This window comes from Lepisma saccharinum, chromosome 1, assembly GCF_977018435.1.
Source record: "Lepisma saccharinum chromosome 1, izLepSacc3.1, whole genome shotgun sequence".
NCBI classification, from domain to species: Eukaryota; Metazoa; Arthropoda; class Insecta; order Zygentoma; family Lepismatidae; genus Lepisma; species Lepisma saccharinum.
The window spans coordinates 170,215,224-170,232,931 of record NC_139229.1 but is presented as its reverse complement, the minus strand read 5'-3'; the positions used below and the strand labels follow the sequence as shown (position 1 = coordinate 170,232,931).

At 34.9% G+C, this 17,708-nt stretch overlaps 1 protein-coding gene across 2 annotated transcripts in view; it reads right to left on the bottom strand.

Annotated features, from left to right (window-relative positions):
* Positions 1-17,708, bottom strand: part of LOC146003916 (cysteine sulfinic acid decarboxylase-like) — a 37,903-nt gene that overhangs the window by 15,002 nt on the left and 5,193 nt on the right. The window contains exons 3-9 of one of the 2 annotated variants that reach the window (XM_083142404.1): positions 13,969-14,153; positions 9,719-9,825; positions 6,099-6,214; positions 4,120-4,371; positions 1,947-2,011; positions 1,550-1,628; positions 537-736 (exon numbers count right to left, since the gene is read on the bottom strand). In XM_083142404.1, coding sequence (XP_082998530.1) covers positions 537-736; positions 1,550-1,628; positions 1,947-2,011; positions 4,120-4,371; positions 6,099-6,214; positions 9,719-9,825; positions 13,969-14,153 — 1,004 coding nt within the window. Of the gene's footprint in view, positions 1-536; positions 737-1,549; positions 1,629-1,946; positions 2,012-4,119; positions 4,372-6,098; positions 6,215-7,545; positions 7,653-9,718; positions 9,826-13,968; positions 14,154-17,708 lie in introns of both variants that reach the window. The other variant, XM_083142414.1, reaches the window with a different exon arrangement.

Sequence of the window (17,708 nt, the reverse complement as noted above, 5' to 3'; positions counted from 1 at the left end):
TTTGGAAGAAAGCACTACAAAAGAGGATATGTAATGCCTGCCCCCCAATTTGGGAGGGGGAAACAAATTATACAACATTTTCAAAAGTTGTAACTTTCAGGAAATTCAAAAATTTTGCCTTTGCCCTTGGACCCCTAATTGTTGCACATTGTTAAAGAATTATTTTGTTCTCATTATTAAATATATCAGAAAAAGTGGTGGTTGAGGAGTTGTAGCCCATTATAAGATCTACCCCATAATACTCAAAAGTAAACAAAGGACACTCTCAAACTCCACTTGCTAATAATAGTAACAATAGGTACTGTTTTGTAATTCATATGTATACTAATGAACAAAAAAGACAGAATTGAAATATCCCATGTAATTTCCATGAAATGGCACCTTAATTGCTGTCACGTGCTGCTGGAATATATATATATCATCCTAGCAGCCTGCAACAGGTTTAGAGGCTGAGAAATATATATATATATTCCAGCCATCGGCTCAAGGTTAAAATTTAAAGAAATCGGGAAAACATTTGTGAGAAAAGAAATCACCTAGCACAATCCATGGTATTGTCCACCAGAGCTTCCAATCCCGAGTCCCCCCTGGCCTTCCACATAAGCCAGAGTTTGAAGGCATCCACCTTGCGGCCACACTGCACGCTCTTATCCCCCGTGTCGTAAGAAACATCATAGAACTTGTCCTGCTGGAAGAGATATGTAGCAGAGGCAGAGTTGCACTGATGCAGCAGACCCTGTAAGGCAATAATTAGTTAGATAAATGACTGCAATAATAATCTGAAAGGAGAAATATTACATGAAAAAATATCATTCAACAGCATATGTCTCTAAACATCACTTACATACTATAAGGGCATGAAGTCATGCTCCTGTGGGAATTAACCTTTGTGTTCTATTATGTAAAAGTTAATTAACTCTAATCATAAAACCTTTCTTGTAGTAAGAAATTTCTATGTATGTTCACAGTTGCTCTTTATGACAGTACAGTCACTGCATACGAAATTAATTTTTAACAAATGTTGTATACTTTTTAAATTATATTTCTGCACTGCTGAATGCCTGCCTTTGGTGCCATGTTCATGTATCCATTTTGAATTTTTGTAAAATGTAAAAACAGCCACAACAGCAAGAGAACAATGTGGAACAATTTCCTCTCCCAGAAAGTTATGGATTGATGAAGTTAATTTCAAAATCAGCATCCATACACTTGCAAACCACAGTCTAATACAAAATAAATAAATCTATTTCATAAAGATTGGCCTGTGGCTTCACACTTTGCTGTTCACGTGACTGAATGGTTTCTTGATCTTGTATTTTATCTTGTTGTAATTGTTGCAAGTGACAGGGCACTATGTATTGTCTTTTATCTTCTATTTTTAACCCAAACTTGTACTATTCTTGCTTTAACTACTGATGAAGCCACATGATGTAGTGAAAGCTCAAGTAACTAAAAAGTAAGTACATGCCTAAACTCTACTTTAGCTATTTAGTCATTCCAAAATAGTTTAGTACATGCTACTTTTACAAATGAATATTGTAAATCTCACCTTTTCCTGCACCAAAAATGCTGAACACTGAAGAGGAGCTCCAAGCATTTTATGGGGATTCCAAGCTACAGAGTTAACCCTAGAAAGCACACAAATAAGGAATTCACATAAACAAAAAGGGTCCAAGTATTCACATACTAATATTAGGCAGGTTCTAATATCCTTTTAAAGTAATACTGAACATAACATTGAGAAAAGTTTTTGAATAACATGTTATTCATTCCATATGACCATCTAAAAATCAGTGCATATATTATATTTTCATTTTATATACAAGAATAGCATATTGCAATGTTAATATTCTAATTCGAGGATTAAAATGCATAGTTGCAAATAATAAAACTTTCAAATAGTATAACAACTAAAGTAAAAGGAAGACGTGAATAGTCAACCTTACCTGTCAATGCCTCGGAGAAGATAAGAGTACTTTTTAGAGAGCATCAATGATCCTCCCCAACAAGCCTGTAAAATGTATAAATTTCAAAACATAATTATAATTCAAAAATTACTAATTTTTAATTTTTTTAAAATTATAAAAGGCTATGAGTATGGAAAATAACTTGCACATTCTGCTAATGACACCTGATGGTATGCTTTATCCAAACCATCCCCAAAAGGACTGGATGATTCAGGAAAATAGAGTCATGAATGAGAATTCAGTCAATAAATATTTGAGGAGGAAAAATTCATAAATATATGCATTTCCTATTACTTGTATCTAGTTCATATTCATGTATACATTCATACTTAGGTAGCAGAGTTGACAGATGAAGTAGCTTTGCCAGGGTGTCTACAATTCAGTAAAAACAAAATTCCCAGACTTTTCCAAGATTTTCAGACTAAATAATTATGTTAATTAGTGTCCATGAACAAGTCTGGAAGAAGGTCACTCACTATATTTTAGTTAAACACTTATAGACTTAGACTACTTACTGTAGTATAAATTATCAGTACAACATAAAAAAGATTTTATAAAATACTTAAAAGTACTTATGTTAGTGAGTATGTGATTTACGTGAAACTACGTTTCGGGATATAACTAATCCCTTCATCAGGGACATACTATGCTAATTTAATTATGACATTGGCTGCGTCAGACAAGGTGTGGATCAAGAGGTATGGTAAAAATAGATAAAAAGGTAGACACAGCATCTATCGAGCCACTCCTGAAAAAGTGGTTTTTAACATGTTCCGAGTATAATTGTTTTAGTGTTTTTATGGATACACCCATCAGGATTTTAACGTAATGGTAGGTTTAAGGCACTTTTACGCGTTCAGCAGCCTAAGTCTTTTTTAACCTATTTTTACCATACCTCCTGATCCACGCCTTGTCTGATGCAGCCAATGTCATAATTAAATTGGCATAGTATGAAGGGATTAGTTATATCCCGAAACGTAGTTTCACGTAAATCACATACTCACTAACATAAGTACTTTTAAGTATTTTATAAAATCTTTTTTATATTGTACTAATAATTTATACTACGTGAGTAAGTCGCACCTGCATCAACATGAATACTGTAGTATTTTTTTACAGGGTAGTGTGTTCAAAAACATGGGCACTTTTCATATAGTACTTAATATAACATATCTAATCTAACCACTGTTAATATTCAGTACATCAAAAAACTATTTTTACTGCACTACTACAAAACTGATTTTTTCCAGAAAAGGAGTAAATTTCCCCAATTTTTTCCAGACTGGTAGACACCCTACCCTGTTTTATAATTTGGCACACACACTACATTGAAATGTAAGTTAAAAATGCAGACTCGATCAGGATTCAAATTCAGGTCTCTGGCATACTGAGAGATTGCCCTACCAAGCTATAAAGCCAGTGGATAACCAGGTGGCTCATCTGGTAAAGCCTGCATTCTTCACTTAAATTTCTACAAAGGGTGAAGTAGGTATTACATATATTACAAGCATTAAATATCTAATAGCTTGTTACACTTATTTATCAATAACTCATCTTAAAAAATTAAAAAATCACCTCAGGCAACCAGACTTCTTGCTTAAACATAAATGTAGATACAGTTATGAAGAACTCAGAATACGTGTTAAGCAGATGTAATTTATTAATTAATTAAACTGGCATAGGATTTTTGAAAATTTTATACTTTCAGAATTGGTAGCACACACATACATAGGGTGTCTGATCTGCTCGAAAACAAAAGTTTCTACAAGCTGCCTAGAGTATATACTTATTACTTGTAAGAATAAAAAAACATTATGATTTATTGATGATGTGATATATGAGATATCAATTAATGACTAATAGTATGTGCAAGTGTGTTTTGTAAATCAGACTCCAAATAAAATTAGGGGGCAAGACTGATCTACCATGCAAAAAAGCAATCTTGAAAATTCTCTCGGGGCACTGGTTTTATCCCTGTAGGCTGGTTACCATGTTAAGTAGGTGAGCAGCCTCAAACTTTTTTAAATAAAAATAGCACTGCATATATTGTGTGTGTATGAGTCACAGCATACATGAAAAGTATGACAACTGGTACTGTTTTGAGTGTGACCTTATTATAGTACAACTTTAACACTATTGAGTCAACACTTACATCAACATGTAACCACATTCCGTGAGAGTGACAGATGTCTGCAATGGAATGTAGTGGATCAAACGCACCCAGAACAGTGGTTCCAGCAGTGGCGTTGACAAAGAAGGGAAAAATTCCTTGCTCCTTCATGCGAAGAATACTGTTCTCTAGCTCGTCTGGGATCATTCGCCCAGCAGAGTCAGTCTTCACTTTGACCACATTGTCAGTCCCAATACCCAACCAGTGAGCTGCTTTCAAAATGGAATAGTGGCTCTGCAAAAAGAGAAGATTAAGGTGATCGCGAATTAAATAATGAAATATGAAAGAACATGCAATACCGGGTGTTTCAGAAATAATTGAGGGGTTACAAAAATTTATTGCAAGTACAGTATTGAACTTATGTTAATGATGCTGTCTTTGATGAAACCCCACAAAAAGAAGTCGCACGGTGTAAGGTTCGGTGACCAAAACATCACTGAGTGATGTGGGCGATTTGTCACCTACCGGCAGGGATGTGAACTCTCAGCTTAACAAAACAATACATGCACAAACTGGTTGCATTCCTCGATCATTCTGAACTGGTTTCATTAACGTAAGGTCAATAGTTTACTTGCAATAAATTTTTGTAGCCCCTCCATTATTTCTAAAGCACCTGGTATAACACCCTACAAGAGCAACTCAACACAAGATATAAAGTTAAATCAGAATTCAATTAAGTCTTGTGTTATTTGTTTATTTGCTAAGAAAAACAATTAACTTGCTCCACAAAATGACCATTTGCACTTAGCTTTTCTGCTCTCTCTCGTCATCAATAATAAAAACAAAAATAACACAAAAATCGAAGACGACAACATTAACATTATTTATTCTGATGAATGACTAAAAACAATACTGTGAGGAAAAGATATAGTACACACTTGATGGAAGGTCATTATATCGGACTGTAGGAAAGAACTTGTCTTTGAATTTCAAGTCTCGTCTTGTTGGTATGAAAGTGGTTTGAATTGCATGCTGTGCACTTACACAGAAGTAGAATTCATGAATAGAGTTGCACTTAATTTTGCCAGTGAAAATTTTGTAAACAAAATTCCAATCACACAACAAGAAAGGAAAGAAGAGAAGTTTTGAAAGATTGCACGTTGAAAGACATCTGCAACACAAAATTGGTAGGAAAACATTGACAACTAAATTGACTCTAAAAAGGTAAGGGGGACACAATATACACTAGAGTGGGGAACAATATTCCATTATTGGGGAGTTGTTTGATTTGAAGTAAATGTAAGGATACAATGATAATGATATTAATAAAGTGACCCAGTATTCTTTACGAGAGATACTGCTTTGCAGTTGTTACCAGAAATGGAGAAGTCCACATTTATTCAGATAAGCCAATAGGCTAGCACAGGTACAGTTTAAAGCATGATCCAAACTACTGCATAATGTGCCTCCACCAGGGACCCCTTGATTACAAGGTGGGCAGTGTTACCACTTTGCCATTTGGGAGGTCCACATTGCTAGATTTAACTGACGATAGACTCTGTACTTTGAATAGGATAACTTGGAAGTTAACAAATATGTATATATATAGCAGCATAGTGGTAATGTCATCATCACCTTCTAATCAAGGAGACCTGGGTTGATACCCAGTGGATGCACATATTGATTATCATGCCACTTTAAACTGTAGATCTGATTAGCCTTTTTGTGCATAAACTGGACTTCAAAACTCATTGGCAAAAATTATGCATGCGAACTAGTATGTTATAAAAAAATATTTTCGATAATTCTGTAATATAAGTATGTTCTGTATGGCAACTCTTGATTTTCAATGTCTGCAACATCTGGCCTTGGCAAATTAAAGGAAATAATGTTAACAATAATATGAAAAAGAATCTAATAAACTGCAAAGGGACTGACCAATTAAAAAAAGTTTACCTTCTGATTACCATTGTCAACTTTCCCCACGTCCATCCTAAAATAAAACACTCATAAATACTCACATCTTCTGAGGTTAACACACCAAGTGGGGGAAGATTGCACAGCCCTTTAGTCTTAACATGTGGAAAAGCTCTGTATCGGGCCAAAACCATTCCATACATATTCGACACACTTCCTCCTAAATGGAATAAAGAGTACATTAAAAATGGTTTCATTTGTGATGTGTTATTGATTTATATCATGCATCCATCATGCACAAAAGAAATTGCTTAAACTGTAAGAACTAAAATATATTCAAAACCACATATCAGTGAATTAACACTCGTAAACACATTTTAAGCTACAATATTCCTCTTTATTACAAGAGACTTCACGAGTTGCAAACTTATATTAGAACTATTATGAAAGAACATGCAATACCGGGTGTTTCAGAAATAATTGAGGGGTTACAAAAATTTATTGCAAGTACAGTATTGAACTTAAGTTAATGATGCTAGTCCAGAATGAACGAATCAAAAATTAGCAGTGACATGGCATCACATTGAATTTACAGGAGATTTACTCGCGACAAATTTTGCACATTTTTAGCGGCATGGCATCATTTAAGCAAATGTTCATGTAATGAGTAATATTAAACAAAAGAATTAACTTACATACAGAATAAAAATTTACATTTTCTTAGTCCACTGCTGCTACAGAACTAATCATCTAGCACGAATCAACTACTGCTAAATATGACTTCACTTCCACACGCCGAAGGTTAAACATGCAAGATCTCAGAGTTTTGTATGGTTCACCAAACTCTTATTATATCAGAATGAGTTTAAATTTCGTGATCTAGATGATGAATGAAATACACACAGGAGAAATAGAATTCAATACAGGAGCAGGGAGGATACAAAAAAATTATCTCCGACATGGGAGTTCCTGGGCCAAACAGGAGTTTGTCACCCTATATGTGATAGAAAGAAGGATTAAATGACTGTACCCAGTTGATGTAGGCTTTTATCACAATTATTGTGCACCATTTGTTTAATTTAACTCTTTGTTTAAAAGCTCATTTCATGCACAAAGGTTACACATGACATGCTCCATGGCATTATCAATAATGCTGGGTCATAAACGAAAACCTAAGCACTAACCAAGATTGAACCTGTGATTGCTTACAAATGAAACACCACTATCAGGCTGTTGTATTCCACGTGAAAGTTATATCAAAGCACAATGTACTTGTATCAATCAAGCATAAACCATAATAGGATAACTTTAAAATTAATTAAATTTGGAGGACTCGACCACAACAGCACTAGTGCTGCTGATAACAGTACATTAACAAATATGGTTGAAAACAGCCACAAATACACAAAAAAATATATTGCACAAAATAGACAAATCTTACAGTAATCTAGTCCATTTTTTTTTAATATCATGCTTCATTACGATACTTAACATAAAATATAAACAAGCCACATTCTATTAAATATATAACAAGTAAAATATTAAAACTACCTGGTGAAAATATTCCATCACCTTCTTCCCATGCTAATGCACGTCTAATATGATTAAGAATGGCATGCTCCATCAAAATAAAAACAGGTGCAACCTCGAATGTGTGCCTAGAGTAAACCAACAGAAACAAACGACTAACTACAACATGCAACTTCAAAATTCTACAGAAAACAAGCAGACAAAATTTGATCACTGAATAGTATTTGTTAGATATCAAACAGTGTGTGTACATAAAAACAAAAATTAGCAGAGTGACGTGACATGACATGACATCACTTCTTGTCAATTACTTACATCAAATATTAATTTTAAGTAAACAAGGGCAGTCATTGACTCATATTGTGATAGGAGATATCATTTCAGAAATAAATGTGGCACAGAATATATGGCTTGGTTTTAAGGGGGTTATGCCAAATTAAAGAAAGTAAGATTTCAATAGAAAGTGGGAAGCAGTGTGTTCAATAATAAAAAAATTGCTCACTAAATTTGTATTTTCTTGCAACAGAAAGTAGCATCCTGTTTGGGAGTTGAATTTCGATGAAATCTCTTCAAAATTTGAAAACTAAAGTAGAGGAATGCTCTAAAAAAAATTGTCATAAAGCATCCCCCAGATAATTTCCATCCCCAAACTCACCAAGCATCCCCTCCAGTTAGGAATTTCCACTTTGAGCACTGCATAGAATTATACAAGACTTATCAAGAAAGTAAGTTCAAATGGGCTACTAAGAGAAATATATACATATATACTTGTATTTATTTACAATATACACTCCTCACTAAAGGTTTTTGGAATATTATAATATCAGACAATAGGTGATAAGACACGGCCTTGGAATACAACAAGACATGGTATCTGTCTGGTGGACATTCTTGCTTTTCGCCACCACGCTTTATGCCACTGTGCCTATCACCCACTGCCTAATACAATAATATTCCAAACTTCTTGTGTCTAATGTAACAATATTTCAAACTTTTTGTGAGGAGTGTATATATACTACTTTTTGGCATAGCTCCCACCATTGTTGAGTCACTTGTATCTGGGTACCAGTTTTTGTATCCCTTCATCGTAGAATGATGCTGCCTGAGATCAAACCACATGGTAAAGCATGCCACCCTAGTTGTTTTGACCATTATGCACTTTCTAACTCAAACTGATTTGCCTGTATGTAAATCTATTATACTATCATTGTTTCAAATATATAATTATTTTCTGTCTTAACACATAATTAATGATTTATTCTTTGTTAAAATGCATTATCTTTTCAAGATTAATAAGAAATTTTAAATTATTGCAAACAGATGTAATTATGAAAAGTGCAAACAGCTCTTGGAAACTAGCATAATCTTTGATATGTATAAACAAATTTTGCCACAAGGCAGGTAACTCAGAAGCTCTTTTGGGCAGATGTGGTGCAAACCAAGGCTGGCACTTCCTTTGTGTTGCCAAAGACCAAGGCTTAGAAGCCTGGGTATGATTAATAGGTCTTGGGCTACAAAGCCTAAATCTGAAGCTAGAATGAAAGTTTATTCCAAAGATTATAGGTTACGAAATCCTGCAATTCCTGCACAAAAGACCAAGCAGGGCCTTGGTCCTCAATTACCCTAGAAGCCTAGTGACCTATCTAGGTCACTAACTACAATGATGATATGAAAAACTTGTATTTGTATTTGTTATTTAGCATTGCTTACCTGCTACTTTTAGCAAATTGCGACAATGAGTGAGTGGTGATGAGATGAAGGGACAATTACAAAAATAACCATGCCCAGGCCAGGACTCGAACCTGGAAACTTCGGTGGTGAGTTCAAAAGTCAACCACACAGCCAGAATGAATGATGATGATATAAATGATGGAACAAGCATCCACAACTTGCGCAGGATTGGAACATGGGACCTGTAGTTTTGTAGCATGCTACATTAGCAACGGATACAGTCATTTTGGTATATGGCCATGCCAGACTAATTCAAACTAACTTACATTTTGTGAGGCAACACATGCGTCCCTAATTGCACAAACTGCTCAAGGGCAACAATATAATACAATTTTGCATGCCATTGAATTTGCATTTTAAGAAACTATCGATACATCATGCAGCACCATCTTACAACTACAGTGCAGGCAATACACGAAACAGTCATGCAAAAACTTGTTCCCCTTCACAAAATGGAACCAACCTGGAGCAAATATACCATCTCCCTCTGTAAAACCAACATATTTTAAAATATGCTTCAAAATGGCATGTTCTACCAAAGTAAACACTGGGGCTACTTCAAATGTGTACCTGAAATAAACACAGAATCTGTATCACACTCCAAGTATACACTGTTTCCGAGACAACACTTCTAAACAGAAAAAAAAGAAATTCAATGAAAAAATACATATAATCCAAAACATGTACTAAAGATGAAACTATCAGCTAAGATTTCTTTATAATGAGCCAAGGTATCTGATCATATGTTTGGAAAGGATAAAATTAGTGCAGAGCCCTGGGTGTTCAAACAGCTCCCTCTGCCTGACATCCCCGCAATAATAATTAGTACTTTAATTGTTTTCAGGGTGGCTACTCTAGGACCATGAAAAAATTCAAGTATAATTCCCGGTTTCCCAGGCAACCTTCTCGAAAATTCAAGGATACAACCAGATGTTTTCTCTATTTCAACTTAACGTATTACCACCTCTCACCACCCACACAATAAAGGCGGAGCTACTGCTTAGCAAGCACACTCATCTGGTTCCTCTTGAACATCCGGTTACGCTGATGGTTCTATGGATGTTAATATGAAACAGCGAAGTGGAGATTCTTTTACAAGGAAAAAGGGTGCCAGCTGTGCAGCATATGGTTGCACATTTCGATAAGGAACAAATTTATTGAGTCAAGTATCACTTCATAGGTTTCCGAAGGACAGAGATAATAAATACTTGAGAACTTGTATGTCTGAACAAATAACACTACAACATACCTTTAAATATTAATTGATGAAATCTATGAACACCTTCTCATGACAAAACAAATATATGTGGTTTAGTCTTAATTAAATCACCATGCTATTGTGTAGCAATCAGAACAACGATTTATTATATTTCGTTTGTAGCCTACTTCCGTATGATCAAGCGTATGAGATTATGTAAGGTTGTAGAAAAGATAGACGTGTAATTAGGCTATAATTAGTGCTGCCACCTACCCTTGGGTTTGAAAATGCACAATGCAAGTCGAACGATCGTTGAATACTTTAAACATATCACAACACTTTTGTTATTTTTAACGAAGAAACATTGTTTCTTTTCAATAATCTGCACTGCAGTTGCTCATCCAAAGCATTCAACGAGTTCACTCCTTCATGGTAAAAACTTTAACAAATACTCTTCTTGACTATCGTCAGTCTGTGGCATTATCGTCGCACAACTGATGAAAACAAGTGCTTATTTCTTACTTCGTGTACTTCTGACCTGTACTGCAAACAATGGGGACTGACCTAAACTGGAAGTTCCGTGGAAACCAATGTTTATGTTTACATTTTTAACTCTGTCTATTAACAATATAAAGGATCTGCGTAATTCCAACGTTTCAAAAATTCTAGTTCACTTCAATTAAATGGTGTACATATTTAAAATATTTAATTTACATTAGGCACATATACTCAGACTAAATACATCTACAATCAAAAGTCACAAATGTTATGGGATATTCTAATTTACAAAAAATTGCAGCTTTATTTTCCTTCCTCGATAAAAATTAAAGGTAAATCGTGAAAAAAACAATAATTCAAGCAGAATTCCTGGAATTCTCGGCGAGTAGCTACCCTGTTTTATTATTATTATAATCAGAATATTTAAATGCTACTGGCATGAATTGTGATGCCAACATAATTAACTGTGTATTAAAAATTCTTCATAATTGCCTGTTATCAACTTTCATAATAATAAAATTCATGCAGGCATGTTAACATATTGAAGTTTTTAACCACTCCAATAAGTGTTGTAAATTTTATTATTATGATTAACTACAATTCCTTCTTCAATTTAAAATAAATTTTGATTGTACCATTTGTAATTAGATCAAATATATCAGTTGTACAGTACTTTTCATATGCTAGCATTATTGCCACCATTCATCCTATATCACACCTTGTAAAAATACATTACTGCCTCAAAGGAATGAAATTTTGACAGATATGATAATTACTATTTTGACATGCCTCACAGTACATTTTATGTCATCCAAACTTGAAAGAAATACACATGAAACAATAAGCAAAAGCAAAGAGATTTTTTGTGAATCTCACTGTTCCATGAAGAGACAACAGATATGAAGGTTCGGCTCCATACATTCTCGTTATCAGACATAGTAGAGTAATGTGACCAGTAGCATGTACTGGTCTGCCCTTAACCCCACCACCTCCCCTGCCAAGTACCACTGACAAAGAGGAATACTGAAATAAAATGTTTTTAAATCACCATTATTGTTATTATTATTAATTTTGTTCTTTAACATAATATTTCTTACTAATATTTGTATTAAATACAGTGAAACTAGTACCCACTTTATCCTCGAAACTGTTTTTTCTTTGTTCTATTAATTTTGATGGCCACTGCCACCATCCTCATTGGAACTTGTTGTACTGTTGCTTGGCATACTTCTATTGTTCGTAGTTCTCAGTCTGCTGCTAGGTGCGCTGTTGTCAACTGTTCGTCTGTGTCCGTGTCGTCTACTATTTCCCAGTGTTAACTGTTGTAGTAGGAGAATCCAAGTGTGGTGTGCCTGTCCGCTCTCGATGTTTAGCTCATGTGGAAAGTGCATTATGGCATATGCTTCCTTGTTTTTTGGTGTTATATGCTCTTAGACACCAAAATCAAGGAAACATATGCCATAATACACTTTCCACAAGAGCTAAACATCAATAACGGACAGGCACACCCCACTTGGATTCCCCTACTACAACAGTTAACGCTGGGAAATAGCAGACAACACGGACACGGACTAATAGTTGACAACAGCGCACCAAGCAGCAGATGGAGAACTACGAACAATAGAAGCACGCCAAGCAACAGTACAAGTTCCAATGAGGATGGTGGCAGTGGGCATTAAAATTAATAGAACAAAGAACAGTATCGCGGATAAAGTGAGTACTAGTTTCTCTGTATTTATCTACTACCGCATCTCTCATTTTCCCAATTATGAATAAATAATATATGTTATAGGTAACACTTATAATTTTCCCACATTAACAAAAACAACTGTACGTTTCCAAATTAATTCCTTTCTTGCTATCAGATGAACAATATCTCCTTATTTACTTCCACACATGCAACAATCTAATGAACATACCAAAACATGTTTTAACTCTTTCGCTGCGGTCGTCGCATTTATGCACAGCACGCCAGGTGCCTTGCTCTGCGGAAGTCGCATTATTGCGAGTTCATACTTCCACTTGCTGCGGGTGTCGCATTTCCGCAGTACATCGCTTTTAGTAGCCTTCAGACATCTGTTGATACTATTTGGAACTATTTGAACTTGTAGTTTTGTTTATATCCGTATGATGTCGCTAATTACATAATTACGCCTCCGTTTAGAATACGAGCGTTGAGTGCTCTGACATGTCAGTTTCAAATGCATGTTCGAATGTAAACAACATGGCTTCGTCAAGTCGTCAACACTTGTCTGATAATGATGTTACTCAACTGTTGAATCAAATTGTGAGGATAATAGCGACAGTTTTTATGAGACTTCAAGTGGTGACAGTGATTGTGTAGTGTCTGATGAAGAATTTGTACCGCCGTCCGTAACATCATGGAGCAGAGTGCAAAGCAGCATTGATCTAGGTCCGGGAAGTTCGACATAGGCAAGTGCTAAGTTACTTGGTGACAGTACAGTATTTAGCACACCATTTTCTTGTTTTATCAAACATTTCCCTCGCTCAGTGTTTGAACACACAGCAGAACAAACTGTAGTTTTCGCCACCCAGTATCTTGATACTACTTACGAATTTCCACGCCGCTCCACCACTCTGAGTCATCCCGTGTTTTGAGAAATACCATACCATCAGGGACTACAGAATGGTTTGCCAGTGCAAGGAATGACTTTTGTAATTTCTCTATAACATATTTTGCAATGTAATTTTTTAAAATTATTCTTTCTAAATTTTTTTTTCAAAATATACCACCAGGGACTACAGAATGGTCTTCCAGTGCAAGGAATGAATTTTGTAAGTTCTCTCTCATATATAACGCAATGTAATTGTGAAAACTATTTGTTTATAAAAAAAATATTTTTTCAAATTTAATTACGCAGCCAAGGGATATTGTGTGCCAGAGAATTCCGCAGCGAAAGAGTTAATAAAGTCAACAATGAGAAGTGATGCTGCATATACAATTTTGAGTCTCGATAAAACCAACATTGAGGTAGAACCAAAGAGGAAATACTTACTGGTTCGTATTCAGAGCTTCTGTTAGCCAAGCTCCTCCCAGGCCAATGGGATCCACGCCTGCATACAGCTGGTTGTAGAAGTGAGGGTGACTGGTATGCACACTGTGGCAAATCGTTGCTTCACACAGTTTTAGTAATTCGTTTTCCTTCACGGGATTATCTTTGATCGAGAAGTCCATAGACTCCTGGAATACAGCCAGAACAAAAATGTAAACACTATAGAACTACAGGTGACATCTTGTACGTGGTTGCAATATCTTTTAGTTCAGCCCAAAGTATCTTCATTATATACACTTATTATACATCGCATGACTTGCTACATTGCAAAATGCACATACTAAAGACTAATGAGGGATCTTTCTGTTTTTTTGTATCATGTGTAAATAACAGTCCAAACTTGTGGCATTCTGGTGTTGTAAGTTGCAGAAAGTAAAGTAATAACTGTGGAGAAATTTCATCTGAAACAGCACATTGCACAAGTAGTCATGCTAATACACTTCAGCTGTCTGAATCATCTTTTCAGTTTCAATTATTGTATACATGTACAGGAGAGAAAGTTATAGTGCAAAAATACTAAGGCAATCAAACCCAACTAGCCAAATCTAATCACAGTGCACAAATACTAAGAACCTTCAACCTAATAGTTTGAAGTACTTCTGGAAGCAGTTACAAAGGAGACGAATTATTTTTCACATGTAAAAATGCTATGGACATTGAACCTAACTTGCATAAGTCTGTAAGTTGTGAATTATTCTTTCACTCAAAAATACACTTTGAAGGAATATGTAAAGCACACACCACTATAGAATTGCACTAACCATGAAATGTTTTGCTGATGGCAACAGTCAACAACTTACTACTTGCTGTAGAACTTGTACTTCAAAATATACAAACCAGAAACTAACTTCAAGGTGGGGGCAAGGTCTGCCAACTAGTTCATCAATGAAGGATGCATTTTCAGTGCACGACCACTGTTTCCTGGCTTCCCAAGTCAGAGTTCATTACTTTTTTTCAATTGCTCATCAATTGTCTTCATGAGGGTGGATCAACAACAAAATTTTGAGTCTCCTGCCGGGTATTGAACCTAGGATTCCTTCTCGCACCAAAGGCAAGAATGCTAACCATTTGTGACAGAATTACCTAACACACTACTTGTTTATTATGGCTCTTCAATATGTGCATACAAGCACATAGCAAATAGATATGTAGAACTGGCACTTGTACAATAAGAGGATCATCCATTAATCACAAGTTTTCAGTTACGTGTATTTTGTGTAGCCTTAGACATTAAGAATGTATCTGGGCACCATGAAAATCAGATAAGGATGTATGGAGCATTGTCTCTACACCCTTGTAAGAAAACTAGACACACAAGGGTATGTAATTGTGCGGAAAGTTCTGTAATCTAAGGCTGATAGTGACTTCAAAATAAAAAAAATTACTTACCTCAATACGGAAAGAAAACAATCCAAAGATACTTTTTAATTTACATTATGACAATGACTTGCAATAAAACAAATGAAATGTATAACACAGTGGTGTATCACACTTCGGGAATTTTAGGGAATGTTGCAAAAAAAAAAAATTGGTATCCTTCACCCTCTGTACACCCTTGGGTGCGTACAAATTATTTTTATTAATAAAAAGCAGTGAAAGAACTTCTGCTTTTACTTAAACGGGCCATACTTTGAGATTAAATAGGCCTATCTAAATTATTAGCATTTTCTGTGTTGGAACCAATTTTATATTACATAAACTACAGACAGCTTGATACTGAATTAAAATGTATCGCAAAGTCATTAACATACATCCATTCTAATTCACACTTGCCTTTAATATGCTATTTTAAAGCGCACACAAAAAAATTATAATAAACATGTTTCTTGCTGTACGTCATACCACAACATACTTAAAATTATCTTACTGTGTGTGTCTACACATAAAGTGGCTCACAAAATTAAACATACACCAACATCTGTTACAAAACATAAAGGAATAACTAAGCAGCAAAGCATATATTGCCTAACAACAAAGGTTATAGAAGAACAGAGTTATATAAATTGAATTTAGGAATTAAATTAACATAAAGCCATGTTATAACTTTTATAAATTATTAATAACGAAGTATGTAAAAAAAAAAGTTGAAAACAAAATCATATGCATTTCTAAAAATAAATAACGAAACAAATAAAGCAAAGAGTTCCGTTCTTGGAGGGTAACTTTCAGTGCATGTGTGGTGTCAGTCTATGTAATGGTGACAAAAGTTTTGTCATATGAGTAACAGAATGAATTTCAGTACACAAATGTCAAATACTTAGTACTTTTCTGTCCAAAAAGTTAATAATATGGCAAATATATAGAACATGAAGATGGGCTACTTTTATATGAGAAGAAAAAGATTTGAAACATGAAAAAGGCACATCACTTCCAATTGCAAAGGCACATTACTAGTACCTCACGCATGGACGTCCACAGGATTTTTTCCAGGGAGGGGTAAGGAAGGTATTTTTTTCCAGGGGGGGGGGGCAAACAAGTCACATTTTCCCCCAAAAGAGTGTAGTTCCCTAAAAAAAACATTGCTTAATTTTGAATTTAAGGTGTTAATGCAATAATTAACACATATTAGTGTGGCCAAAATTAAATTATATGTGTGAAATACATAATTTTTTGTTGACTTTCTTTTTCCAGGGGGGGCGGCACCCCTTGCCCCCCTTCCAGATGACCATGACCTCACGGGAAAGTAATCAGAAATTAACTTCTGATGTTCCTGTAATAATTGAGTCAAATTGAGTGCATTAAGTCCATCAAAACAACAGATTATCATGACCAAGAAGTGCCTGAGGAACCTTGGATAAGCAAGTTCAAAATGCCAAAAAAATGCATAAATTGTGATATTTAGGTTTTTGTTTTATTTTGTTACAACGACAAGTATGACTTTCGTGTCCCAAATGATGGAAACTTTGTATGATACGAATTCAGTGAAGAATATATTATCCTTGCACTCACAATCAGGAACAATTGAAATTCTGCAATTAGTATAAGGTTTTAATTTGCCAGCCAATTGTAAATTGTATATTTGTGTATGTTACAATGGTTCGGTTGAAAACAATCACATTTTGGATGAAATTTTTGAAGGAAATTGAGAGACAAACTTTTTGGCTTTGTTTTACCATCTTCAACTAGATGCATAATTGGAAGCATAAGATGTTAAATGAGGGTATGATCAATATATAATGTGTTAACAGATTATTCATTAAGTTTAGTCAAATGAAGAATTTTTGGAGGTAACCAGTGATCAAAATGAAGGCGGTATGCCCCCAGCTGTCTCACTGTCACCATGGTAAACCATAGGAGCATCCACTCAGACCCCAGGATCGACAAAACACCCCATAGTTAGCAATTTCCACTTCAAGCACTGGTGGTAACTAAAGGAATTAGCTAAGGTGCCATTGGGCAACACATTAAAACAATGATGTTTTATTAATTAAAAATAGGTTTTTGTTGTACGTTCAATTTTGTGATGTGTAATTATGCAAGTATCATATTTCTGTTATGCCCGCTAGTTTTTACAAATATTAACAAATACAACTTATATTTTACAAAACTAGTAACCAAATAAAACTTTTAGCTAGGTTTCCAATACAGAAAATGTTAAAAAGCCATTATATTGGTGTTTTTTCACGGAAGTGTAGGTGTTCACTGAATTTTGTGACTAACTGGAGAAGTAATCTGACCGATAC